Below are 27,580 nucleotides of genomic sequence, written 5' to 3' on the forward strand. Positions count from 1 at the left end.
TACTATAAACTATATTACATGACAAAATTGAATGGCAATAACATATCATAAATATTAGTATTTTTTATAATTTAGTCAAACTTGTAACGGTTTGACTGTTCCTTGATTTAATTGAAGCTATAGGTAGTGACTAGTGAGTATGGGCTGGCTTTGTGACCGGTCAACAACTTCAGTACGTCACTGCATCAAATCCGTTGCCGGCAGCGCGTCCCTGCCAAAGACATATTTCCGTCAACCCATGTAGTTGTAGCCACGCAGCTCTATTTAAACACACTCCCGAGTCCCGGCCGAGCTGCAACTGCAATACCATCCGTCGAGAGCTCACATAGCAATGGCCTGCTCTGCGTCTGCTCCGCCGGGTCGTGCCGCAGCAGCAGCCCTTCTCCTGCTGGCCTCCATCGTCTGCTGCTGCCGCTCGGCGCCGCCGGGTGCGCTCGTGACGCATCTCCTCGGGTTCGACGGCGCCCAGCTGCCGTCGAAGCACTACGCCGGGTACGTGACGGTGAACGAGACTGTCGGGAGCAGGATGTATTACTACCTGGTGGAGTCAGAGCGCAACCCGGCCCGGGACCCCGTCGTGCTCTGGCTCAACGGCGGCCCCGGCTGCTCCAGCTTGGACGGCTTCGTCTACGAGCACGGTGCGTCGTCGACCTTGCTTGTTCTCCACTTCTCCGATCCGGTGTGCTATTGTGTGATTTTTTTTCCCCCCAGCCATCGATCATTGCGAGGTCTATGTGCGTCGTCGGCTCTGATGTTTTCTATGTATTTCGACTTTCGCGGCCTGTTTTTGGATGAGCCCTGGCCTGAGGATTCTGCTTGCAGCATGTATAGCCACGCGCTCCTATCCACCGTCGTCTTCTCTTGCCTGTCTGGCCATAGCTAAACCAGTAGATTTGCATATTTGTCCTCTATTTGACACCACTTATTATAAATGACATCCTTGGAGGCCGAGTGGAACCGCCAAGATACAAATTTCCTTGGCAGTTTGCTACAGCCCCTAAAGAAATGATAAGTTTCGTCGCAACAAAAAAGAAGGAAATGATAAGTTCCTTGGCGGTTGAATTTTGGCACTGAAGGAAATCCGGCCTGAACCCCCAAGGAATTTCCATTTTGGTGTAGTGATATATTTGTACTAATGTTATTACTCTAATATGACAAATTAAATCATATTGCAGAGATATGTTCTCCATTATTGTAGCATTTTTTTCAAGTACAAGTAGTTTCGCTTTTGCTAGAAAACCTACGGTATAGTAAATACTGAAGCCCAGCTTCTGTTGTTATTATGCGTAGTACTCTACCAGAAGAATATCTCATTCAGAGAAAGATCAAAGCTTGGGTGTGTCTGACATTCTTTTCATACACACTTCATCTTATTGTTCAATGTTTCAGCACATTTATCATTTGTTTTCTTTTATAAATGTTCAATATTAATATTATAATAATCGGCAGCCATTTTATCACATTGCATGCGGCCAATTTATTATATCCTATCCAGTACTGGATGTGCATCAAGAATTAGCGTGTGCTGGTAAAAATAAAGTTCAGTGTTAATATTTTGTTCCAATATTTGACTTTATATCTGAATTAATTCATCGCATATCTTTTTTTGTAACAACAACGAGAAGTTGTGTGCTTTTTCTATTTTATTTGGTCTTATGCATCTATATGACCACATATAACTGCTGCTGTAGTGTGTCAAATGTACGCGCATTCTCACACATTCGTCACTTTGATCCTTTGATGCCAATTAGTCGGTGTTGTTTTGGGCTCAGGACCATTCAACTTTGAGTCAGGAGGGTCAGCTGGAAGTCTGCCAAACCTTCATCTCAACCCTTATAGTTGGTCCAAGGTCGTCGGCCATTTCCATTGGTATCCTAAGTAATAGGCATAAATTATCTGGAGTTCTAGACAAATTAGTGAAGTTTTCCTTGCAGGTGTCTAGTGTAATATACTTGGACTCCCCTTCCGGTGTTGGGCTGTCATACTCAAAGAATGTTTCATATTATGAAACTGGCGATCTTAAGACAGCTTCTGATTCGCATACTTTCCTTCTCAAGGTATATTTTTTTGATAAGGAAGATTTTATTGATTTTCAAGTGCATTACATCGAGGTGATACATGTAAAGATGTTATTTCATCTTGGTGCAGTAATGTATTTTTGTTGATTCGTATCATCCTTTTGTTGAACAAAAAGCTGAGATTACTCCTCTATTTTTAACCAGTGGTTCCAGCTCTACCCGGAGTTCCTGAAAAATCCATTTTACATAGCTGGAGAGTCTTACGCCGGAGTTTATATCCCTACCCTTGCAAACGAAGTGGTCAAAGGTGCTGGCTTTGAGATCATAATCACTTAAACACCTATTAATTGTTTCTATATTATTCGTGTTGCTAACGAATTATTCTACAGGAATCCACAAAGGAGATAATCCAGTTATAAACTTCAAGGTTAGTGATCTCTTTTGTTGTTGTTTCCATAAATTGCGTATGCCATTACCATTCAAATCTATGAAAGAGGCTTTGTTTCCTTGGACATTTTCGCCAAGAATGAATGGAGGATCAGAGCAATAAATACTTTGTGTGTGATCATTTTTCCTCCTTGTGTTCTCTTTTACTTTTTACTTGATCTTGGTTAGCTGAAAACGTTGTAAGAATTTGGCTATATGTGGTTACAGAGCGAAGAAAAAATAATGTAAATCTAGAATTAAGGTTAGCTTTATTTTGTACTCTCATGTTAGGGCTACATGGTTGGGAATGGTGTATGTGACAGCGCCTTTGATGGTAATGCTCTTGTACCGTTTGCGCATGGAATGGGCCTAATTTCAGATGATATATATAAGGTATGTCGGTACTTTGACTGAAAACTCTCAATGAAATTTCCTTGTGCCTTGATTTTTAGTGATGGATTTTGGTGATATCAGAACACGTCCTTCGCATCCTTTGTATATGCCAAATAATACTTAAACATCATATGTCCTTTGAAATAGACCCATGTTCTTTCAATTAACCACCATTACTATTCATAATGCAGCAAGCGAATACTGCATGTCAAGGAAACTACTGGAATTATTCTGACAGTGGAGAATGCACCGAGGCAGTGTCGAAAGTCGATACGGTAAACCAGTGACACTATCTAGTAAAAAATCGATAGTGTTCTCATGTCATATATTATGTTCTTTGTAGGTAATCAGCGGATTAAATATTTATGACATTCTTGAGCCGTGCTACCATGGCACAAATACCAAGGAAGTGAACTCACAAAATAACAGAATGCCTCAAAGTTTTAAAGATCTTGGTGTAACTAGCAGGCCCCTTCCGGTAAGAACAAGAATGATTGGACGGGCATGGCCTTTGAGAGCTCCTGTAAGAGATGGGCGCGTTCCATCATGGCAAGAGCTAGCCGCTGGCACTGGATCATCAGTTATGTGTATGGTGAGCACAAGCACAATAACCTTTGAACCTTTATGTTCTCTTGTGATCTATTGGAGCGTTAATCTTCTTGATGAGATATTACACTTTTTTACATTTGTGGCTTCCATCCTCTTTATTTACAAATTTGGCCACTAGTTTCTATCAAAATACAAAAAGCTAAAAAAAATAGTGAAGCAATGCAAAAAAAAAACCACCATGAATCTAGGAATAATTTGTTCATGTGGCAAATCTAGGTATATGTTTCTGTATAGTAGTCAATGCGCAAAACTTTCCACTGTAGACTACATATATATTGACTAAATTTTGGTATATAGTTATTCTAATGTAGTAATGTAGTGTAGGACTGATATATTGCGATAGGTATCCTTCATTTCGTTTATCTTCATCTTCTCTGATTATTATATTGTATAAGGCATATCTTCCAACTGAAGATTTCTGCGATCTTGTCTGATTTACATTCCTTTGGATGGATGCATTTTCCATCTCAAATTAGAGTATGTAGGAGTTATTTTAATTTTTCTCCCAACAGAAGCTGGTTCATTATCCCAATTACTTATGTGCCTACTTATGTATCGTGTCTTCTTTCCTTATTAATCTTCAGAGTGATGAAGTTGCAACAACATGGCTAAACAATGATAGCGTCAGATCTGCGATTCATGCAGAACCAGTATGATAGCCATACACTGATCACCTTTTACTTGATGGTTTTAATTTTAGAACTTTCCATCTTCTCAACATAGTTTATCTTGCACAGGTCAGTTCAATTGGACCTTGGATCCTATGCACAGATAAATTGATATATCACCATGATGCTGGGAGTATGATCATTCATCACAAAAACCTTACAAGCCAGGGTTACCGTGCTCTCATTTACAGGTACTTTAAGAATGCATAATATGCTTTCGAATCGCACATTCTTATTAACCTCTGAAGAAGCTCTATTATCATTGATATATTTCATTTAATTTGCATTTGTTTCAGTGGTGACCATGATATGTGTGTACCTTACACTGGGAGCCTAGCATGGACCACATCTTTAGGCTATGGAGTCATTGATTCGTGGCGAGCGTGGTTTGTTAATGAACAAGTTTCTGGGTATTTGACAAACGATCATTCTATCATAAGATTTTTGAATCGTTTTCTTTATCCCAAAAACTGGATTTTTTTTTATATAATTCATAATCAGCACAATATAATATTTCTTTTGCGAGAGTAATATTCAGTTAAATGATTGTCTTTTCTATTTCCATAATTTCAAGCAAATGTTTGTATGTATCGAGGAAAGAAACTAAGGACATGTAGCTCATGTATCGTTTGTTATATTCCTCAGGTACACCCAAGGATATGAAAATGGCCTCACTTTTGCTACTATTAAGGTACTACAGTTTCTAATTAGTCTAATAATACCTTGATGTACAAATGAGCACGATACTAGCCTACCAAATCAAACATAAATTATGTTCAATGATATGGTCACATTTTACTGAAACACCAAAACAAATCGAAGCTTCGAGATTAGGTTGCCATTAATAACTGTCATGTTTTTCTCACAGGGTTCTGGGCATACAGTTCCTGAGTATAAACCACAGGAAGCATTTGCTTTCTACAGCCGTTGGCTTGCTGGTTCTAAACTGTGAAGCTCATGATGCAGCTGCTGCTGATGGGAGCCATATTTCTGTTCGAAGTCAGGCAGTGTTGAATCAAATAGAGAACAGTGTGAACAAAATTGGTTAACCCAGGCAACAAATAAGAGGCAGACGAAGGATCAAAGTACCTAGCGCCAACTACAATGCTGCATTCTATGCAAATATTATGTCACTAATGCAGATGTTCACATGCATTATTGCTCACGCCTTTACGGTGTGACCAAATATTTGTGACAATTTTCATTTGTTTTGAAATCCGAAAGGTACAAATTAAAAGTCTGCTATATTTGGCTTGGGTGTCCAAAATAAGTTTCGGATAGTGTTGTTAAATAACTCTCTCCCTCTCTTGGGAAAGATACATGAGGGCTACTTTGGCAACTCAGGGTGATTAACCTAGGGAAGAAAACCAAGGGAGAGGGATTTTTGTGGACATCGTAATCCCCTCCCCGCCTGGAGGTGAGATTTCACGGGAGGGGCCATTCCCCTGTTGCTATTTGGAAACATTTTTCCCATGGGTGGCCACCAGTGTCGGAGATAAGCATGCACTGAGGTCTGGCAAGCGGTGTTGTCATGGGGCCGTCGCGCTAGCGAGACGAGGAGGACTGCCCGGTGTCCGAAGACCGGGCGTGTTTCCGCATGGAAATTCGGCTGCCTCGTGACAGAGAACCCCACCCAGCATGCTTCCAAACATGCAAACTAGATGGCCCCTGGGAGTTTACCGCGTGGAATTTATCCACGGGTAAAAGGCCGGGAACCCACGGGAAACCATGTTGCCAAAAGTAGCCCTGAAAGATTGGATTTTATGAGGGGTTTCAAAATCTATCTGTCCAATGTTCTCATTTAAGTTCACAAACTCTCAGTTATATATTTGATACTTGGGAGAAGTCTTTTTTTGCCACTCAACTATATTCAGAGTTTGATTTTAGCCATCTATATATCCAACTCTAAATTCAATTTGGGCACTGAACTAGTTAAACATGGATGACAAGTGGCAAAAGGGTCCACTCTTACCTTTCCCTTCTCGGGCCCCGTCGGTGTCTCCCCCTTCTCACCACTACTACACAAAGATTTTCACTATCGGTTGGGAAACCCTCATTACCGCCAGTTTCGCCTCTCGTTGATGAAAGTGGGCAGTTATTGCCACTACTACACAAAAAAATTCACTATTGGATGGGAAACCCTCATTTTCACTATCAGCTTGATCTTTTCTCCCACCTTCAGAATAATGAAGTATAGATAGACATATGTATTCTTTGTTCGAAATTTTTTGAAAGGTAAATATTTCGATTTTGTTTCTTTCATAACCCCTAGATGATGTAGTCAACTATGGGTTCGAGTTCACTCCCTAACCACAACTCATCCACTGATTCCTCAACAATAGTCTACATACACTTTGCTTAGTTTCATCCAAGCTTCATCCTAGTCAGGGATAGATCACCCAGATTCGGGTCCATAAGCGGTGACAATTGACCTACTAAGACTCAGCTTTCGCTACGACTATGGTGGATTCCTATTCCCTTAACCAAGCCACTGCCTATGAGTTATCGGCTCTGTAACACCCCGGCCCATTAGTAGCCTATAGTAGTTGTGAAGTTGGCCCAAGTGGCTTATATGTGGTTGTGGTTGGTGGGTTTAGTACTACCTTGGAAGTTTAGGAGGGTGAGAGCCAGCTTATAATTCTCGTCGTTCCAAACATAGCACCTCCGGGTTAACCCTTTTCCACGAAGCGATGACGAAAGTTTAAGAGAGGTGCTACGCGTATGCAGGCCCGTTCCACGTGCGGAGCTAGGCCATATAAGCAGTTTTGTACGCGGGATGTTACAGATGGTATCAGAGCCTCAACCCTTGCTGCACGTGCCCGTGGAGGGGTGTACCAAGGGGTGGTCCTGGACATCTGCCACATATATGTGGTGAGCCGCCGAGGGCGTCAGCCCTTAAGGGGGGTGAATGTAACACCCCAGCCCATTAATAGCCTATAGTAGTCGTGAAGTTGTCCCATATGGCCCAAGTGGCTTATATGTGGTTGTGGTTGGTGGGTTTAGTACCACCTTAAAAGTTTAGGAGGGTGAGGACCAGCTTATAATGCCCGTTGCCTTAAACGTAGCACCTTCGGGTTAACCATTTTACACGAAGCGAGGACGAAAGTGTAGAGGTGCTACGCGTTTGCAGGCTCGTTCCACATGTGGAGCTAGGCCATATAAGGAGTTTTGGACATGGGGTGTTACAGGCTCATTCTTCCACAAGCATGTGGTTAAAGATCACTTTCCCCTCCCACTACTTGGGAGCTCAGCAAGGTTTCATGTTTTATTTCACTATGCGCTGGTTTTTTCTTTCACCTTTCCCTCACGGTACTTGTGATATTTCTATTTGAAAATCACCAACATATCTACGGCTGAAAGGTCCTGTGAGCACCCGAGGGGGTGGATAGGGTGTCTAACGAAAACTTAAAACCCTAGGGCTCAAATTAAACTATCACTAGAGAAAAAACATAAATTACTTTAGCAAGACGTGCACTTAAGGTTTTCCTAGTGTACTCTAAATTACCCTTAACCCACAAAGAAATTCATGGCATAGAGCCAATCCTATCAACTAGCCTATAGCTAATCTAGGAAAGTAAATGTCGCACAAGTGAAATACATGCAGAAGCAATAAACGCAATATGTAAAGAGCTAAGGTAGTGAAGGCAAACTCCTAGAGACACAACAATGTATCCCATGGTATCGGTTGCCAAAACTGAAACCCTAATTCAAGTTGGAGCTCCACCGAGGTATGTTGTCGGTGGGTCACCAAGTCTCTTCCAATCATGGTGTTGGATATGCCAGACAAGGCACCAACCAACCAAAGGCTAGTGTCATGAATTGCACAATCTCACCATCGTCACCTAGCTCTTTCGGTCAACTTGACATCGTCTCCACTACAAAAGCATTTTGACTACAAGGTAGGGGGTATCCTCGTTCCCCACACCCCTGATACGCCACTCTACACCAAGAATGGAGAATCGCCACCTCGAAGGCCACCACGCTGTCACCTAGGACGTCATGAAGACCTCAAGTGCTCCAAACTTCCAAGATACAAGGGCAATACGATGGCTCAAAGTGCTCAAGCACTAAGGTCTAAACCTCAAAAGGATGTAGTATAGTGTCTATCCTAGACTTGGATGTGATCTTGAATGACATCTGACAGTAGTGTGGAAACACTTGTTCTAAGTTCTAACAACCTTGGGGCACTCCAGCACACATAGAACAAGTGAGGCAACCCCAAATATATAGCCTCAGTCCTCCTCAACTAGTTGTTAGAAAGAGTTTGCTAGAAAACTACGCACACCAAATGATCTATCATTTTCAAAATATTCATTGCTAGATCATATGGTACTACTAGCCAGTTGAACTTTTTTTGCACACAGGATGATAAAGTCGTCTTCACTTTTTCTACACCTAGATCATTTGTCAAACAATACCTCACTTCTAGCCAAGTTTCTAATGATCGCTGGATGATACAATGGACATAAAGACTTCGCATCGTATTGTTTGGTGAATGTTCCAGCGATGAATATTTCCTAAGTGCTTCTATTCATCAATCATTTAGGTCTTGTATTTTTCTTCTCGCGGGACCGTCTGGTGCCTGTATTTTCTGTGCACTTACTTCTTTTTGCTCTGTTTCTTCACGGGTCTTCACGCCACTTCTTTTCTTGCATCCATGCTGAGACCTACTGTAACTTGTGTAATACATATTTAACACATGCTAGTACTAGATTTGTGTTGTCATCTAAATCACTGAAACTAAAAGATATAATCATAAGCACATGATCCTTATGATGTCTCACATCAATTCTCATGAAGTGGGAAGTCAGAGATGTAGCCTGGGGAGTGGATACTGCTCATTGAATCGCCAACAGGTTAATCGACAGGCACATTGAAGAGCACCCTAATGCAATCGTCGTGGCACTACCACGCTGACCATCGATTTCCATCATTGCTAGGATCAATGGTTACAGTTTTTTATAGCTTGTTTTATCCTCAACAGGTTTTGCTTAGGTGGGAGTTTCATGTGAGTTTTATCTGAATTTAATAGATTGCCACATAGATATTTTTGATGATATAGCAATGTTTTTAAGAAGAGAGGGAAGTGAGTTTCATTTAGATGAAACTCTCTCGGCATGGCTACCAATTCTCTATAAGTCATCAAATTAAATGTCTACGAAATCATCGAATGAAACTTTTCATTAAAAATGAGTGTTTCATCCATATTTTATTTTACTCTACGTGACATGGTAGTCTTAAAAACTAGCTTCGGTCGTTTCAAGTTGGCTTTAAGCCACAACGGTTGTTAGAACAGTGTATTACTGAGAAAGAGCACAGTAAAAAGTTGCAGCTGCAACACCTACTTTAGTAGAAGCGAACACCCCCAATGCCAAAAAACTTGTCGCTGAGATCGGTCTGAGAGTGAGCATGTTTCATTTCATTTTATATGACATGGCACTCTTAAAAACAATGCCATGAAAACTTTTCATTTAAACTGGCCTTAGAACAGCGGCACTGCTAGTGCCCCGGTACGTCCAGACGGACACCCTCATCCGGACGCCTACTGGTTGCAGTCCATTTTTCGCGCGTGCACGCATGGGCCCGCGCCAGCCGGACGTTGCTCGCCCACTCCTACGTCTCGCGCGGACACATGGGGGCCCGCGCACCCATGCGCGCCCCCTCCCACTTCTATTGGCGATGTTTAACTCCTTTTATTAACCGCCAACTAACTCATAAAATGAACCAATATGGACACCAAACTTAGAATTATGACTTATAATTATTCAATTCCACAAATTTTGGTGTTTGACCGTTTGCAGGAGGGCATTTGTGGATATATACATAAAAGGCTAAAGAACAAAGGATAAATATCAATTCTACTCCAGCCCAAAGAAAAGAGGCCCAGTCGCCAGGCAAATCAGGGCCCAAACATGAAAAAAAAGGCCAAGACCAAAGCAAACCACCTCCAAATCATGTCAAACTTCATAGGCCCAATCAAGAAGCCCTCAAGAAGACACCCACCAAAATAGGGCTCAATCAGAGTCCGTTTGGGGTGACCGAACCCCTGGTGCGGCCGCACCCCTAGTGGGCCCTATTGGGCTCATTTTTTGTAGGCCGCCTCTTACCGCCTCTCTATGGTCGGTTGTGGTGGGGATGGCAGGTAAAATTAAAGCTGAGACGTCGGTTTGCTCCTTCCATATGGGAATGGGGAGTATTCCAAAGAACCCCCTCCTCTCCACCTATAAAATGAGGCTCCCTCCTCCTCATTTGATGAATCCAACACAAGAGACACAATGTGACAAGAAGAGAAGAGCTCCATTCCTATCTTAGCTCTTTAGCTAGTTCTAGTGTAGGGAGTGAGTGAGTAAGAGTGGAGAAGTACCGAAGTTGTTAGCTACCTCCTCTTGTGTACTCGAGGCCTCTTGTACACTTAGTGGAAGGAATGCCGGGAATCATTAGCTCCTCTCTACTTGTACCTCTACAAACTGAATACTACTTGGAGTATAAGGTTTGTGTTTATTTTCGATGGTGAGTTCTACTTTAAGTTAGTCTTGTTCATTATTTACTTGTGGGTTCGTCATTCGTCCTTGTGATGAATACTCTAGTAAAGGGCCCTGATAAACACAGATAACCCTGATCTATGCTAGAGTAGTAGTCGATAGCGTAGACGTGGTGTCTAGGCTAGAGTCTACCTTCGTTTGCCTCGTACTCCACGGTTGAGGGGTAGACGGCAGGTGGTGACAGTCCTGTCTGTCCCTCATAATCCCCCATGTTCAAGTACAGTGTAGAGCCATAGGCCCGCAACGCTTGACAGACCAAGTGTTATCCGGTGCTCGAAGCAAGTCTATAGTGGCAAAGCTATCTTAACTTAGAATATATATCCTTAGAAAACCCCACTACCCAAGCTGTCCCTCTTCTTGTTATCTTAGGTGAACTAGCTTAAGAGACTCTTACACCTCCGTTCCTCATGGAAATATGATACCCTGAGTCCGGATGAAATGCTACAACGGTAATTTCGTGCGCTTGCGGATTATTTCTATATGCGTTAAGAAATATCAACAAGCATTTCTGGCGCTGTTACTGGGGAATGGTTGTCCTATTATGTCCAAACCTAGTCACCCATGTATCCTTGTGTTTTATCTCTCTTTTCAAAAATAAAAAAGTTAATCCTTCTATTCTTTTTCACCATGAAGCCCTTCCATTAAAAAAATGTTTCTGCTCCTTAGGACGAGTTCTTAAAAGCCACCACCATCGAAGCCAATCACTGTTTCTGGCTATGAACTCAGTCCTAGCTTTGGCGATCAAGCTTGAGACCATAAACTAAGCACTGCCGGGAGATACCCTAGATTATAAAAAAACACAACTTTCCTTTTCAATAAAAGCAAGAACATACTATCAAGATAGTATGCACCTTTTCAATAAAAGCAAGAACATACTATCAAGATTTAGGCTCCCGGGTGTTCAAACCGGTAAAGCCCTTGCTTGTTTCACTTTTGTTTCTTTGTTGAATAAAAACCATGTACAAAAATAAGTGTGGGTGAGATCTCTCAAGTTCGACACGCATATATTCGAGATCTCCCACCAACACGTTACACATCCTCGGACGATCATCATGCAGAAGAACAGGACATATAGCTTTAGAGAGGATTGGCTGAGCCTTTGGTTTAGCCAAACCACATCTGAATCCCTTAACTCCTTCCTCTTTAAACCAATGGTTTGTACAACACTACTCTCAATTCCCTACAAAACTTTGAGTTTAAAACAAACATAATTCTGATCACTAAAAATAAACTCAATGAACCAAACAGTGCCCCTATGCAATCCACACTTTTTAGAATTTTGAAAAGTAACATGTTCATAACAGCTTTAAGATAGAAGCATGCATAATGTTTGTTCCATATACATACACTTATGCTTGTGGGAAAATATTATAATAGGACAATCATGTTGACTAAGTTGTTGTGAGATGTGATATAGTTCTGACTTAGAAATCCTACCATTTCTATTCGAAGTACTTGGAGAATTTGTTTTGATAAAAATGTTATAAAACCATAGTATCACATACTCCTCATTTGGTGAGCAATTCCTACCAAGGCCAAAAATAACATCTAGCAAGTTTTAAGCCTTCCACATTCGTTGCTTGTTATTGTATTTAGTTTGGTCAAGTCTTGTTGACCCTTGTTGAGAGACTTATCATGCTCCCAAGATCAAGATCACGTACACTCCACACTCACATGCTGCTCATACACCAGGAGTACAGCAAAAACATGCTTCCATCCACCAAAAACTCTGCTCCTACACTGGGAAGTAGACAAAAAATATTTGTTAGGTAAATACTCTATGTTCTAAAAGATAGTGATCTCTCTCTAAATATGAGGTTTAGAAGAAGAGACATGGGCTATGCAAAAAGTTCATAAAAAACATGGACACATGAAGGTCCAAGTATAAAAAGAAAAAAAAAGATAAGCACATGAAGGCTCATGTATTAAAAAAAGAGAAAAAAGATAGCCTATGTTTCAAAAATAGTAAGTTATAGAGAGATCATATTTACAAAAGTAGTATAGTATTAGTTCATCTTTTTCCACACACATGCACATCTTTATGTAAGAGTATGGCCACTTCTCTCATTGGATCCTCGATTTGACTTTACAACATATGCCATACAACTATGCTATTTTGTTTATCCCTACCTAAAGCTCCACATAAACCTTTTAGAAGTAGGAGAAAACAAAAGAAGGCAAAACATTGCTATGCCTTGGTGAGGAAGTATATACCATTGAGTGATTTGAGAGTGCCATTTGAGGAGTATAACGTGAACTATGCTTTTCTTGAGAAAAACATTCAAAACTCCAAATGCTAAGATGTGAAATTGGGAAGATGACTTTGTTTTGAGAACTATTCACTTTTCAACAACCCAAGGAAAAATGTTAGCTAACGCCACAAATCCCTACTTGTATAAAGAATGTGTTGGAATAACTTTTATGTAAGCCATATATCTTAGGATGTTATGCTCATGATTACTTTTATCTCTAACTTTGCTCGAGGATGAGCAAAAGGACTAAGTGTGGGGGAGTTTGTTGGCAGTGCTTAACTACTTTTATTAACCACCAACTAACACATAAAATGAACTAATATGGACACCAAACTTAGAATTAGGACTTATAACTAATCAATTCTACAAGTTTTGGTGTTTGACCATTTGCTAGGAGGGCATTTGTGGAAATACACATAAAAGGCTAAAGAGCAAAGGATAAATATCAATTCTACTCAAGCCCAAAGAAAAGAGGCCTAGTCGCTAGGAAAATCAGGGCCCAAACATGAGGACAAAAAGGCCAAGACCTAAAGCAAACCACCTCCAAATCATGTCAAACTTTATAGGCCCAATCAGGAAGCCCTCAAGAAGACACCCACCAAAATTAGGCTCAATTGGAGTTCGTTTGGGGCGACCGAACCCCTGGTGTGGCCGCACCCCTAGCGGGCCCTTTTGGGCTCAGTTTTTGCAGGACGCCTCTTATCCGCCTCTCTATGGTCGGTTGTGGTGGGGATGGCGGTAAAATTAAAGCCTGAGACAGTCGGTTTGCTCCTTCCATATGGGAATGGGGGAATATTCCAAAGAACCCCCTCCTCTCCATCTATAAAAGGAGGTTCCCTCCTCCTCATTTGATGAATCCAACACAAGAGAGACACAATGTGACAAGAAGAGAAGAGCTTCATTCCTATCTTAGCTCTTTAGCTAGTTCTAGTGTAGGGAGTGAGTGAGTGAGTAAGAGTGGAGAAGTACCGGAGTTGTCGGCTACCTCCTCTTGTATACTCGGGGCCCCTTGTACACTTAGCGAAAGAAATGCCAGGAATCATCGGCTCCTCTCCACTTGTACCTCTACGAACCAAATACTACTTGGAGTATAAGGTTCGTGTTTATCTTCGGTGGTGAGTTCTACTTTAAGTTAATCTTGTTCATTATTTACCTGCGGGTTTGTCGTTCGTCCTTGTGAAGAATACTCTAGTAAAGGGCCATGATAAAGATGGATAACCCTGATCGATGCTAGAGTAGTAGCCGATAGCGTAGATGTGGTGTCTAGGCTAGAGTCTACCTTCGTTTGCCTTGTACTCCACGGTTGAGGGGTAGGCGGCAGGTGGTGATAGCCCTATCTATTCCTCGTAATCTTCCACGTCCGGGTATGGTGTAGAGCTGTAGGTCAGCAACACTTGGCAGACCAAGTGTTATCCGGTGCCCGAAGCAAGCCTATAGTGGCAAAGCTATCTTAACTTAGAATCTCTATCCTTAGAAAACCTCACTACCTGGGCTATTCCTCTTCTTGTTATCTTAGTTGAACTAGCTTAAGAGACTCTTACACCTTCGTTCCTCGTGGAAATACGATACCCTGCATACTTCCGGATGAAATGCTACAATGGTAATTCCGTGCGCTTGCGGATTATTTCTGTATGCGTTAAGAAATACCTACAACTTCCCACACGTATCCCATGTGTAATACCCGATCTACTTTTGAAACATTCAGATGCAACACTCGCAACATACATAAAAAAGACAAATAAAACACTTGAAACATGTGTCTAAAATATTTGCAAAAAAACATTTAAAAACACTTGAAAACCATTGCAAATATACGCAACATCCAGATAAAATACTTTCAACATAGTGTGAAACATATGGAACATCCAAATAAACTACGCTTGCAACATACGTCTGAAAAACTAGATGAAACATTAGAGACAACATATGTGTACAACCATTGCAACATATGCAATATTTCGATCTACTTTTGCAACATCCGTATGAAATGCTTGTAACATACCTCTAAAACACCTGAAACATTTGAAATGTGAGCTTGCAACATGCGTTTTCACCCTTTTCCCGTATGACGCAGACCTAGAGCGGGGAACGAACAGGTTCCGCTAGCCAGCGGGACGAGGATGGTGGCGCGGCCTAGTAGCGGCCAGCTTGCGCCAGCACCTGGCCTAGGCCCCTGCTAGCGATGTCCCCTCTCCTAGGGTGCTCCCTGGCGATGGCCGTGAGCGGGGAGGTGGACGCTGGGCCGCGGTGTGTCGGAGGCGAAGGTCTTCCTAGCTGCCGACCATGGCGTCCGACCCCCGTGGTAGAGGCAGCCTGTGGCGGTCGAGCGGCTGCAGTCTCCCTTTCCACAGGCGAGCAGCGGTCGGGCAACAGCGCCGATTGATCAGTAGGTTTGCGGGCTGCGGCGAGTGGCCTCAGCCGTGGAGAAAGCGAGCGAAGGGCGGACGATGCGGTGGAGGCACCCACGGCGATCGATGCCGGATAGAGAAAGTGTCACTCTCTTTTCCTTTTTTTTTAAAACCATGTATATGTCGTGTGGAGGACAGTGGACCGGTCCACAGGTCCACCTAGAAGCATCAGTTTACTTGGACGCGGGATGGACACCCACGCTGGAGCATTAGCTTTAAGGACAAACATCCTGACCTAGAAATCCCATCGTATACTGTATCACAACCCGAAAAAAATAATTATGATGGTAAATTTTTTGAGGGAAATTTATTGATGGTAAATAAATTTGAGCCGTTGAATAAAACACCCACATTAGCTTTTTATGGGGGGTCAGTGGTGTGCCCAGTACGCCCACAAACTATCGGACGCATTGGAAGGCCCGCGACTGCGCCTGCGCCTGCGCGCGTGTGAACAAACGTAGGAGGACGGACCTACCCCTTTTCTTTCTCAGAGAGAAGTCTTCTCTCTATCTCAGCGCCGACGCTTCCCAATTCCTTCCAATCGACTCCTCCTCGCCGTCCTCGTGTAATCCCCAGCTCTCCTCGCCCCTCCCTCCCTCCCCCCCAAAACCCTACGCCCCCCGCCCTGACCTAAGCTCCGGGGACGAATGGACGGAGGAGCCGCCTTCCCGGGCACGCCGCCGGTGCCCCGCTCGCCGGAGGACGTCTTCCGGGACTACCGCGCGCGCCAGGCCGGCCTGATCAGGGCGCTCACCACCGGTAATGCCCGCATCTCCTTCCTTCGCTTGCGTGCGTTCCTCTCTCCCTCCCTCCGGCTCGGAGTTCTGTGCTGACGAATGGTTTCCCGCTGTCGCTGCTGCAGATGTAGAGAAGTTCTACGTGATGTGCGACCCAGGTGAGCCTGCCTGCTCCCCCGATCCGGCTGGGATTCCTAGGGTTTTGGTTTTGGGGGTGCGGATTCAGATGTTTTACCACACGGATTTGGAGCGTGTTTGCTTCGAAGTTACGGATAGCTCTCTCTCTCCAAAAAGCCGATCTGGGGTGGGGCGGCGGTTAGTCTGCTGATTTTCGGGGGTTTTTTTTCACTTAATTTACTGCGTTCCACCGCCCATTCGTTGGTTCTCCGTGCGCCCTGGGAGGCTATTTGGCCGCCGGAATTCCTGCTCCGATGTTGCTGGTGACAGCCGCTGGAGCTTTGCTTTCGGTTTCCCCTGGCGACGTTCTAGTTCTAGTTATCCTTGTGCTGTTCATCTGGGGGTGGGAAAGCGGAAAGGCCAACGGGGGAGGGAATCCTTATCTTCTGAGCTGGTCGACCGCACGGCCGGCCAGTCATCTCGAAAAGTCGTGCGGCTGTCGACTTACTGTTATGCTCCCGGACAACGACCTCTGCCCCAACTGTAGAAGGGGCATTTTCGGGATGTTTCGTCAGTTAGTCACTGATGATGTCTGGTAGTGGGAGTGTCAGGATAGCATTTCTTTTTCCTGGTCGAAGTCAACATTGGTTTCGTTTCTGGCCACCAAAACTTTATTTGGTTGCCTCTCCTAAACTTTAGCCGTTGTCCTATCGGATATGCATAGAGTATTAAATATAGATTAGTTACGAAACTAATTGCATAGTTTGCGACTAATTTGCGAGACGAATCTTTTAAGCATAATTAGTCTATGATTCGACAACGTGGTGCTACAGTAAACATATGCTAATGACGGATTAATTAGGCTTAATAAATTCGTCTCATAGAGTACTGATAGAGTACTGACGGATTCTGTAATTTGTTTTTTTATAAGTATCCGAACACCCTATGCGACACCCTCACGTGACACCTCCTAAATTTTAGTCACCGGATCCAAACACCCTCTTACTCGATTTTGGCAATGAGAGTATTGCAAGCACTTTGTCACTGCAATGAGAGTATTGCAGGCACTTTGTCACTGCACAGGCACTTTGTCACTGCACCTTTCCCTTGATTCAACTCCCTTATTTCCCACTTTGTCAATGCCCACCTAAGTCGACGGTGACAGAAGTTGGCAAACAAATGCATGTACCCTGGTCGCTTATAATTGTGGATAGGACCGGGAAGCTTTGTCTGGATACATAGCTAGAATCTGATATTTTGGTACGGAGGGAGTATGTTGGTTATTAGTGTCACATTTATGATTTTGTTTCCCACAGATGCGTGGGATCTGGCCCTGTTTCGCTTGAAATTATCAGCCGTACCGTTTTAGCGAAATCAATGTGTTTTTTTTTCACAACAAATCAGCATCAACCGTTTTTCTAACCAGCCAAACAGGGTCAAAATCTGTATCTTTACCACATTAAATTGCCAACATTATTAGATGCTTAGAACAGGAAGTTGGTACCAAAAGGTGTCACTGGAAATGCAAGATGAGTTGCTCAGTACTGATCAAAAGTTGTGGGTGGGAAAGGCAAGCAATGTGCATGGGGAATAGTCTTTTTATTGGTGGTTGATATCGAACTGATTTATTCATGTCTAGTCATAGTCCCTCTTTTTCATGCTTTAGGTCAAAAAGTCTGCCATTTTGTGTCCCTTTCCTTTTTTTTCATGGAATGTTCAATCTATATTTTTTTAAGAACACATAGGAGAGATGGAATGCTTAATTTTATATGGTCAATTTAGTCTCTCCTATTCATCCTGTTTTTATTGTGTTTGCAGAATCTCAGCTTTATGTCTCTTGATTCACTTTCGTTTAAAGTGAGCTATTCTAGATTTAGAGCCTGAAACAACCGCAAATACCTTATTTGAGATAATATTTTCTTTTGTTTTGTGCAGAGAAGGAGAACCTATGTTTATATGGACTTCCCAATGAGACTTGGGAAGTGAACTTGCCTGCTGAGGAGGTCCCTCCTGAACTCCCAGAGCCAGCTCTGGGAATTAATTTTGCTCGTGATGGGATGAATGAAAAAGATTGGCTATCACTTGTTGCAGTGCATAGTGATTCTTGGCTAATGTCTGTTGCATTTTATTTTGGAGCAAGGTTTGGATTCGACAAGGAATCCAGGTATTCCATTTGTTTTATCCTAAGATAAGATTTTTCTGTTTTGACTGTTATGTAAATGTTTCTTGCCAATGGACCTCCCTCAAGTAACTTTTTAAGAACCAGTTATTGTTTCTCATGAGTATTCATTTTCTTTATGTGAAAGGTTTCATAGCCTAGCGGTTGTGACTTCTGAGTAGCATCTCCAGCACCTGGGTTTGACTCCCCATGGGAGCAAATTTCAGGGTTGGTGAAAACCTCCCTCGCTGGCACCGGCCTATGGTAACCGTGGCAGCCGCCGGCCTAGGTTACGGTGTGGTGCTATAGGGTCTGCACTGTCAGGGTTCGGGGGTTTCTTGGTCGGTTGAAGACTAAGTTTCTTCTTCCAAGCAATACTGTGGGCGTGGTCTTTCCCTACTGGCCGAGTTTCTTTTTTTTTCATTTTCAAAACCAAAATGCAATCACTATGTTATTCTTATCAAAATCCAAAGTGAGTTTTGATTTAGAAACGAGTAGGAAGAGATGGGTATAGTGATAGGTGAGAACGAAGAAGATGGAAAACGGTATTTCATAACCCCCTTCCTCCCAAATTGGTTTTTTTTTCCAATGATATGACTGGGAAATATGCCCCATTGTCACATTTGGGTGGGAGATTACTAGTTGCACATCTTTTTCATGGAACAATTGCACATTCGATCTGCTGCTAATGTTGTTGAGCAGTCAACTTACAACTACAGAGTCCTTATTCCAGTTGATGTCAGATAGTGGCAGCTGTCAGCTATTTTGGGTGTAGTGTCGCTTTTGAGGTCTTACTTTTTTTTTTTCTGTTGGTGAAGCTTAGACTATGAACATTTCATGTGTCCAGTTACTTCTGAGTTAGTCCCTCCGTCCCAGAATATCTGTCTTTCTCGCTTCCCGAGAAACAACTTTAACAAAATATATATTAAAAAATATTATTATTTATGATACATAATTAGTATCATTGGAAAGATCTTTGAATCTAGTTTTTTAACAAATTTATTTGGAGACACAAATGTTGCACATATTTTATATAAATTGAGTCAAAGTCGTGGCACGGACACCGAAAACGACAGATAAATTGGGACGGAGGGAGTAGATACTAGTGTTGTGCTACTGGGCCTATCTTCAGCTTCTGAGTGCTACTGGGCCTATCTTCAGCTTCTGGGTGCTACTGGGCCTATCTTGTTATTGATTAAGTAAAGTATGTATCAGCTGGAGCATTCAATGCATGATTGAAGATCAGATGTTTTGTAAACAAACCAGTTTGCATATTTATCATTAGGAATAGTAACATTGGCTGCTACATTGTTGTGGATTAAATCTATTAGACGCAATAGTGGTTTAAATAATGCAGGTTATTTTCTCATGTTTCACCCTTGTTCCACAAAAAGTTTAGGACCAATTAGTTGGAATCAAGTTTTCCTAAGCCTTTAAGAATGACCTTAAAATACTATACTGGAGTGTTTTGATGTGTTTGACAGTAACTTGCCTGCATTTCATTGTTACTTTAGCCGCCTTACCTTTTGGATCATATTTTATTTTATATATGTTTAATATGAAATCGTTGTTCCTGATGTCTCCTGAATTCCATATTATAGATTATTAGATTTTGATCAAAGCCATATGGGACTAAATTTCCTTTGTATAATTAAAGCAGTCTGAGACACCTTCTGGTGGTTGCCTTGCAGGAAACGTCTCTTCACCATGATCAATAACCTTCCCAGCATATATGAGGTTGTCACAGGAACTGCCAAGAAAGAGCTCAAAGAAAAAACTCCTAAAAGCAACAATAAGGCTAACAAATCTGGCTCAAAGGTATAGTTTTTTTTTATCACATAGCTATATCATTGGACATGACAACCAGCCACCTAACTCCATGATTCTCCTTTGATGGCTGACGCTGAGCATTTGATGAATACACAGCCCTCACGTCAGGCGGAACCCAACTCAGGGGTCCCAAAGATGCCGCCACCAAAGGACGAGGAGAGTGAAGGGGAGGAAGGGGAACCACAGGAAGACCATGAGACTGCCCTGTGCGGCGCATGTGGCCTAGGTTATGATGACTTCTGGATCTGCTGCGACTTATGCGAGACATGGTTCCACGGCAAGTGTGTCAAGATCACCCCAGCTAAAGCAGAGCACATCAAGCAGTACAAGTGCCCCTCCTGCACAGGAAGCAAGAGGTCCAAGGCTTGATGCTATGAGAGCTTTGACGAGAGTTGTAAGCTGAATCTTCCGTGTAGGGCAGCCAATAGATTTGAATACTTTGTTTGGATACTGTTGGCATTGGTGCTTTGAGATGCCTCTAAATCTAGTGTCAGTAATTACGAGTACTGACCAACTGTAAACTGTTGTAGTTTGTGTGGCGCTCAAGCATCTATGTTCTGTAGTCTACTGAGTTGTGTGGTTTAGATTTCAACTGTGCCATTTGGAATGAAGCAGTCGTTTTAAAGTTAGATAATCATTTCTTGACTACATCAGCCTTTGTGTAATCGTGCTTACGCAGAATCTAGCAGTAAAGGTCAGGTCTCGATAGTTTAGGGATTCGAAAATGCTGGTTAAATATGTGGAGTCGTAATGGCTCTGCTTGTTTGTGTGCTCTCCTAACTGGGTGGGTGACACTTCCCTTCCCTTTCTTTTGTTTCTAGGAGTCCACGGGGCTTTCTAATGTTAAAATTTGCTAGATACTATTATGAAATCATGATCATTTGTTGTAAGATAGTATAACGGTTATTTTATCAATTTCTCAGATTGAGAGTTAGAGCATCTTCGAGAGTATTTCTAAATCTTCTCCTAATCTATGTTTTTTAGCAAGATTGGAAAAAACCCTTTCTCTAATAACTTATAATCGATCCTCTTAATCTTTTAAGACCTGAGAAAAACTCCCCCATTGCGCCTTAACTTTACGCGTACTCCCCAGTCGCGCGTATCCCTCCTCGCGCTGGTTTTCTCCGGGAGTCGACGTAGTCCCGCTTCCGCGGGGTCGTAGAATAGGCCCGGGTCGAGCGCCTGCTGCGGATGGACGAGGCTGGCACCGGCCGCCATCGGCGTCGCGCTGGCTCTGGCGCCACCACCTCTGCTGATAGGTACTGAACTATTTCAGTATGGGAGTTGGCCTAATCTTTACGATAGTAGGTCACGATCAAGATAACTTGCAACAAGGCAGCGAGGATAAAAGGGGTAACTTGCTGGAGAACAGCGGAGTAACTAGCTTTATACCTGACCAAGGTTGGATGCGACCAGGCAATAGGGAGAGAGACACCGAAACCACGGAGACTTCGACTCGATCTCCGAACGACCGTAGAACCACAACCAGAGCTAATCCACACAAGGCGGGGCAGCCGTACTGGAACCCACAAAGCACGAACTAGTGGATCCCAGAGGAATCTCTTCACAAGTCCAGGAAGAACAAGGAAGAACAAGGGTTTGAGTAAACACTCGGCAGCTCGGCTGCAATATCACTGGAATTATCAAATCATCAAAAGGTACTTTTCTAGTAGCCTCGAGGTGGTATTTATACTACGAGAAGTCTCTTAAGATAGATGTGAACTGAAGAAACCACGTTGGGGAGGTGGAAGGTCAACTGGCTAGAGCTTTTATGAGGTGGTCTTCAGTTCCCGCGCGTCTTCTGGGCTTCTGTGCAGTCTTTATTATTTTGGTCATAACTCCTTCAGTTTTGCACGGGATCTTTAGATTCATGCAGACTGTTGAGCTTCGGAGCAGTCTTCACTAAAACTGGTCGGACGCCACGCTGGATTGACTCGGACGTAGCTCTTCTCTCTGATCCATCCTTGATGTATCCTTGTCTTCCTTCTTGGAGAACCTTGAGTAATAACAACATGCACGACTTAGGTAGCTCGAAATTACCATAAATGTTTAATTGAAATTCACAAAGTAGCGCGTGCACCTCTTGCTGTATCTTTTGGGCGCGGCTACGAGTGATTGGTCCAGTATGGACTTGGAGTGGTGTATCAGCCGGTGAGGTGGTCAGAGAGGTCACCGAGGTCGGTGAAGTGGTCGGAGAGGTCGCCGAGGTGGTCGGAGGGGTCGCCGAGGTGGTCAGAGAGCTCGCCAAGGTGGTCAGAGAGCTCGCCGAGGTGGTCGGAGAGCTCGCCGAGGTCCCCGACGTTGGCGTGGTCACATCATCCTCCCCCCCTTGAAAAAGAGTCACCCTCGACTCTTCCAATCTAAAGAATGGAGATAGGTCGGCCACATTAAAACTGGTACTTATACTATAAGTATTAGGCAGATCAATTTCATAAGCATTGTCGTTGATCTTGCGTAGCACTTTGAATGGACCATCAGCTCGGGCGTGCAACTTGCTTTTGCGTTGTTCAGGAAATCTGTCCTTGCGTAGATGCACCCAAACCAAGTCTCCTGGTTCGAATAACACCTTCCTTTGGCCTTTATTGGCGTGCTTCTCATACATCCTTGTCATCTTTTCAATGTTTGTCCGAGCTCGATCATGAAGGTTCTTGACAAACTCGGCTCGCTTGCTTGCATCGAAGTTTACACGTTCCTGCATAGGTAAAGGCAAAAGATCTATGGGAGCAGTGGGTTTGAACCCATATACAATTTCAAATGGACAAAATTTAGTGGTCGAGTGTACTGCCCTGTTGTATGCAAACTCGACATGTGGCAAACTTTCTTCCCAAAGTTTCAAGTTCTTCTTGAGGATAGCTCGCAGTAGCATTGATAGAGTATGGTTCACAACTTCAGTTTGTCCATCCGTTTGTGGAAGACACGTCGTAGAGAATAGCAACCGTGCTCCTAGTTTCCCCCACAAAGTTTTTCAAAAGTAACTCAAAAATTTGGTGTCACGATCAGAAACAATGGTTCGTGGCACCCCATGTAGTCGTACAATTTCTTTGAAAAACAATTCAGTGATATGTGAAGCATCATCGCTCTTGTGGCATGGGATAAAATGTGCCATTTTGCTAAAATGATCAACCATAACAAAGATAGAATCCCTTCCCCGCTTGGTTCGAGGTAAACCAAGAACAAAATCTATGGAGATATCTTCCCAAGGCACACTAGGGATAGGCAGAGGAGTGTATAATCCATGAGGATTCACACGAGACTTAGCTTTGTGGCATGATTCGCAGCGAAGAACATGTCTCTCCACATCTCTTCTCATCTTTGGCCAAAAGAAGTGGTCGGTAAGGACTTGTTCGGTCTTCTTGGCGCCAAAATGGCCCATGAGTCCTCCTGCGTGGGCTTCCTGCACAAGTAAAATTCGAACAGAGCAATCTGGAATACATAGTTTGTTAGCTCAAAATAAAAACCCATCATGCACATGAAAGTTTTTCCATCCTTTGCCATCTCGACACTTGGAAGATGGTTCAGCAAAATATGAATCAGTTGTATATAAACCTTTTATGCTTTCTAATCCAAGAATCTTAGTGTCAAGTTGGGTTAGCAAAGTGTGACGTCGAGACAACGCATCTGCTACAACATTCTCTTTTCCTTTCTTGTACTTGACAATATAGGGAAATGATTCAATGAATTCACACCATTTTGCATGTCTTCTATTCAGTTTCAGTTGACCTTTAAGGTGTTTCAATGATTCATGATCTGAATGTATCATAAATTCTTTAGGGAAAAGGTAATGTTGCCAAGTTTCCAGACTCCGAACAAGAGCATATAATTCTTTGTCATAAACTAAATAATTTAGAGTTGGACCACTTAGCTTTTCACTGAAGTATGCAATTAGCCTTCGTCCTTGCATGAGCACACCTTCAATCCCAACTCCACTTGCATCACATTCTATTTCAAATGACTTACCAAAATCTGGGAGTGCAAGGACTGGTGCTGTTGTTAACTTCATCTTCAATTCTTCAAATGCCTTCTGTTGTGCTTCTCCCCACTTGAAAAGCACTTCTTTCTTTGTCAACTCATTGATTGGTGCAGCAATAGTGCCAAAATCCTTCACGAACCGCCGATAGAAACGAGCAAGTCTAAGGAAGCTTCTTACTTGGCTCATGTTCTGTGGAGGCATCTAGTCCCGGACAACCTTGATCTTTTCTTCATCTACCTCCACTCCTTGTCCTGTAACAACAAATCCAAGAAAGACTACCTTGTCGGTGCAAAAGGTGCACTTTTCAAGGTTAGCATAAAATTTCTGTTCACGTAGGACAGCAAGCACACATTAGATATGTTCAACATGTTCATCAAGAGACTTGCTGTAAATTAAGATGTCATCAAAGTAAACGACAACAAATTTGTCAATAAAAGCTCGAAGCACATGGTTCATCAATCTCATAAATGTACTTGGTGCATTGGTTAACCTGAAAGGCATTACCAACCATTCATACAACCCAAATTTTGTTTTAAAGGTTGTTTTCCATTCATCTCCTTCTCTCATGCGAATCTGGTGGTATCCACTTCTTAAATCAATTTTAGTGAATATGATAGCACCGCTAAGTTCATCAAGCATATCATCTAATCGAGGGATGGGGTGTCTATACCTTATGGTAATGTTATTTATTGCTCGGCAATCCACACACATCCGCCAAGACCCATCTTTCTTAGGCACTAAAAGGACAGGAACAACACAAGGTGATAGACTTTCTTGTACGTACCCTTTTCTCATCAATTCTTCCACTTGTCGCCGAATCTCCTTGGTTTCTTCCCGGTTGGTGTGGTAGGCAGCATGGTTTGGGAGTGAAGCACCGGTCACAAGATCAATTTGATGTTTGATTCTTCTCTTAGGTGGTAGTCCCAGTGGCACTTCATCTGGAAACACATCTTCATATTCCTGTAACACATCAAAAACAACACTAGGCAAAGTAGAGGGTAAGTCGTTAGTGACAAGAAAATTGTCCTTGTACAGGAGCACATAGAACACAGCATTGGGTTCACTCAATTCTTTTAAATCCCCCTTCCTAGCCATCATCACTAAACCCTCTTTTCCCTTTGGCTTGGTTCTTTGCAGCTGTGGAGTTTTATTTGGCTTTGGAAACACTCCTTGACTATGTTTGTGTGTCTCTCGTAAGTGGTTCTCGCTCTCTCACTGTTTTCTTTTCAGATCATCTCTCACAATCTCCTCCGGTGATAAGGGAAGCAAAGTGATGCGCTCTCCTTTGTACATGAGAACAATCTTGTTGGCGCGACCGCAAATCTGAGCATCTCGGTCATACAACCAAGGTCTTCCTAACAGCAATTGGCATGCTTCCATTGGAACCACATCACACTCCACATGATCATTGTACCACCCAATGGAGAAGGGAACGGTCACAATATTTGTTACACGCAGCGCACCACAATCATCTAACCATTGCATCTTGTATGGAGAAGGGTGGCGCCGCTGTTTCAGTCCCAATCTTTCAACTAATTCTCGACTTGCAATATTATTGCAGCTGCCATTATCAACAATGATTTGACACAACTTGTCTTTGATCATGCCTTGGGTGTGAAAAAGATTGTGCCGCTGATTATTCTCTTCTTGGACAGCAGTAACACTAAGCACTCACGCGAGAAATGAAGCAATTGTTGTCTCCATCATCAGGTTGAATTTCATCACCTTTATCTTGCATAATTTCTTCATCATATATTGGAGCTTCTTCCTCAGGTTCGCTTTCAGATTTCCTTTCACCTTGCTCATTTATAATCATGGTCCTTCGACTAGGACATTGAGCAGCAATATGTCCTTGACCTTGGCACTTGTGACAAATAATGCCTCGGGTATGGGAAGAAGAAACATTAGCTGATGCAACAGAAGGGGTTGCTGTGCTTGCAGCAGGACGTCGCTATTCTTGCTGAACTACAGGTGAAGAAGCAGTAGAAACCGTGGTCTTTGCAGCACTAATGGATGGAGAAGGCCTAGTAGCAACTCCTTGTGATCTTCCCCCACCAATAAAGGTACCGGACTGCTGCCGACGCCATGGGGCTGAAATTGATTGGCTCCCATAAGAGCTTCTTCGTCCCTCTTGCTGAATTTTTCTCTCGGTGCGCATAGCTTGATCAACAAGGTCTTGCAAATTATGATATGGACACATCTCAACAAAACCTGAAATTTCTGCATTGAGACCATTCAAAAATCTTGCCATTTTTTACTCTTCATCTTCTCTAATTCCAGATCTCACCAAGAGTAACTCCATCTCCTTGAAGTAGTCATCAACAGATTTTGATCCTTGTCTCAATGTTTGTAACCTATTGCGGAGGTCACACTGATAGCTTGATGGCACAAAGTGTCTTCTCATCACTCTCTTCATCTCAGCCCATGTGTTGATATGATCACGTCCCAACACATGTTGATTTCTTGAACTTGGTTCCACCATGTGAGAGCGTAACCTAAAAACTCAACAGAAGCAAGGTTGACACGCCGCTGATCAGAAAGATTGTGCACTCTAAAAATCTGATCACATTGCTCCTCCCATTCAAGATAAGCATCAGCATTTTCTTTCCCTGAAAATTTTGGAACACTCAACTTTACATGAGCAATGCTATCCGGATCATCTCTATTGCGACGACCACGATGATTTTCCCCATCAGGACCAGCATCACGATGATGTTCATGTGGCTGTCCAAAACACCCATGGTAACCAAAAGGATTTTCATTATCATCAAATCTCGCCTCATACTCATCATGAACCTCATCTTCATCTTCAAATCGTACATGACGTCCATGTGTACGATGGCCACCACGCTGATTATCAAAACTAGCACGACGACCACCACCATGTCCTCCATGGCCATCGCTGAAGCGATCAAATCCATGGCCAAAACCAGAATTCTCATCACTAGACTCCTCCCAGTGATTTTCTTCATGACGACGATGTGGTCCTCGGCCTCCCTCCGCGAGAAGACGAGCGTCAAGCATCCTCTCCATTGCCTCCACCAGCGAGTTTGCCAGGTGGCGCACCTCAGCCCGTGTGACAGGGGGCTCCCCATCTCCATGGTTTCCACCATGAATACTCGAATTGGATCCTACCATGTTAGACTAGTTTCAAGAAAAAGTGGAATAGGTAAATTTGTGAAAACACTCGATCTCACCTTTTACTTACTCAAGTTCTTTCCTGATCTCAAGGATCATGATAGTGCTGGTGTGGTAGCTTCAATGGAGGTGGTAGAGAGGTCATAAGGATTACGAATCGAATGTCCCGGTTCAGGTTTTTGGTGGAGCTATAGGTGGCTATCAAGGAGGGCTACGGTACTGCCAACCGAGTGGTTTGATGTGCTTAAAGATACGATGTTGCTGCTAACAAGATCACCACCAACTCAAATATGTAATCTAAAATTTTCAGCAAT

At 42.9% G+C, this 27,580-nt stretch overlaps 2 protein-coding genes across 3 annotated transcripts; both read left to right on the forward strand.

Moving 5' to 3' along the window:
- The first annotated feature begins 331 nt into the window (after positions 1 to 331).
- LOC136506621 (serine carboxypeptidase 1-like) lies at positions 332 to 5,159 on the forward strand. Its single transcript, XM_066501522.1, has 13 exons — positions 332 to 638; positions 1,773 to 1,849; positions 1,935 to 2,057; positions 2,223 to 2,325; positions 2,408 to 2,445; positions 2,736 to 2,837; positions 3,029 to 3,112; positions 3,181 to 3,429; positions 4,031 to 4,096; positions 4,184 to 4,305; positions 4,411 to 4,524; positions 4,760 to 4,805; positions 4,983 to 5,159. Exons 1-13 carry the CDS (start codon positions 332 to 334, stop codon positions 5,064 to 5,066), a joined length of 1,515 nt encoding a protein of 504 aa, XP_066357619.1. The 3' UTR covers positions 5,067 to 5,159.
- Positions 5,160 to 15,718: 10,559 nt separating this feature from the next.
- LOC136506622 (PHD finger protein ALFIN-LIKE 8-like) lies at positions 15,719 to 20,792 on the forward strand. Of its 2 annotated transcripts, XM_066501523.1 has the most exons (5): positions 15,720 to 16,075; positions 16,179 to 16,211; positions 18,106 to 18,334; positions 20,020 to 20,146; positions 20,255 to 20,792. In XM_066501523.1, the coding sequence occupies exons 1-5, from the start codon at positions 15,964 to 15,966 to the stop codon at positions 20,525 to 20,527; spliced, it is 774 nt and encodes a 257-aa protein (XP_066357620.1). In that variant the 5' UTR covers positions 15,720 to 15,963; the 3' UTR covers positions 20,528 to 20,792. The 2 variants fall into 2 exon arrangements, with proteins under 2 accessions (XP_066357621.1, XP_066357620.1); XM_066501524.1 differs by lacking the exon at positions 16,179 to 16,211 and having other exon boundaries at positions 15,719 to 16,075.
- The last annotated feature ends 6,788 nt before the right edge of the window (positions 20,793 to 27,580 follow it).

The sequence above is a fragment of the Miscanthus floridulus genome, chromosome 15, assembly GCF_019320115.1.
Source record: "Miscanthus floridulus cultivar M001 chromosome 15, ASM1932011v1, whole genome shotgun sequence".
Taxonomy (NCBI): domain Eukaryota; kingdom Viridiplantae; phylum Streptophyta; class Magnoliopsida; order Poales; family Poaceae; genus Miscanthus; species Miscanthus floridulus.

Coding starts and splice junctions, on each gene's coding strand:
- LOC136506621 (XM_066501522.1), top strand. CDS start 332: ATGGCCTGCTCTGCGTCTGCTCCGCCGGGTCGTGCCGCAGCAGCAGCC. Junction 2,058..2,222: donor CGCATACTTTCCTTCTCAAG/GTATATTTTTTT, acceptor ATTTTTAACCAG/TGGTTCCAGCTCTACCCGGA. Junction 3,430..4,030: donor GATCATCAGTTATGTGTATG/GTGAGCACAAGC, acceptor ATTAATCTTCAG/AGTGATGAAGTTGCAACAAC.
- LOC136506622 (XM_066501523.1), top strand. CDS start 15,964: ATGGACGGAGGAGCCGCCTTCCCGGGCACGCCGCCGGTGCCCCGCTCG. Junction 16,076..16,178: donor GATCAGGGCGCTCACCACCG/GTAATGCCCGCA, acceptor TCGCTGCTGCAG/ATGTAGAGAAGTTCTACGTG. Junction 20,147..20,254: donor CTAACAAATCTGGCTCAAAG/GTATAGTTTTTT, acceptor ATGAATACACAG/CCCTCACGTCAGGCGGAACC.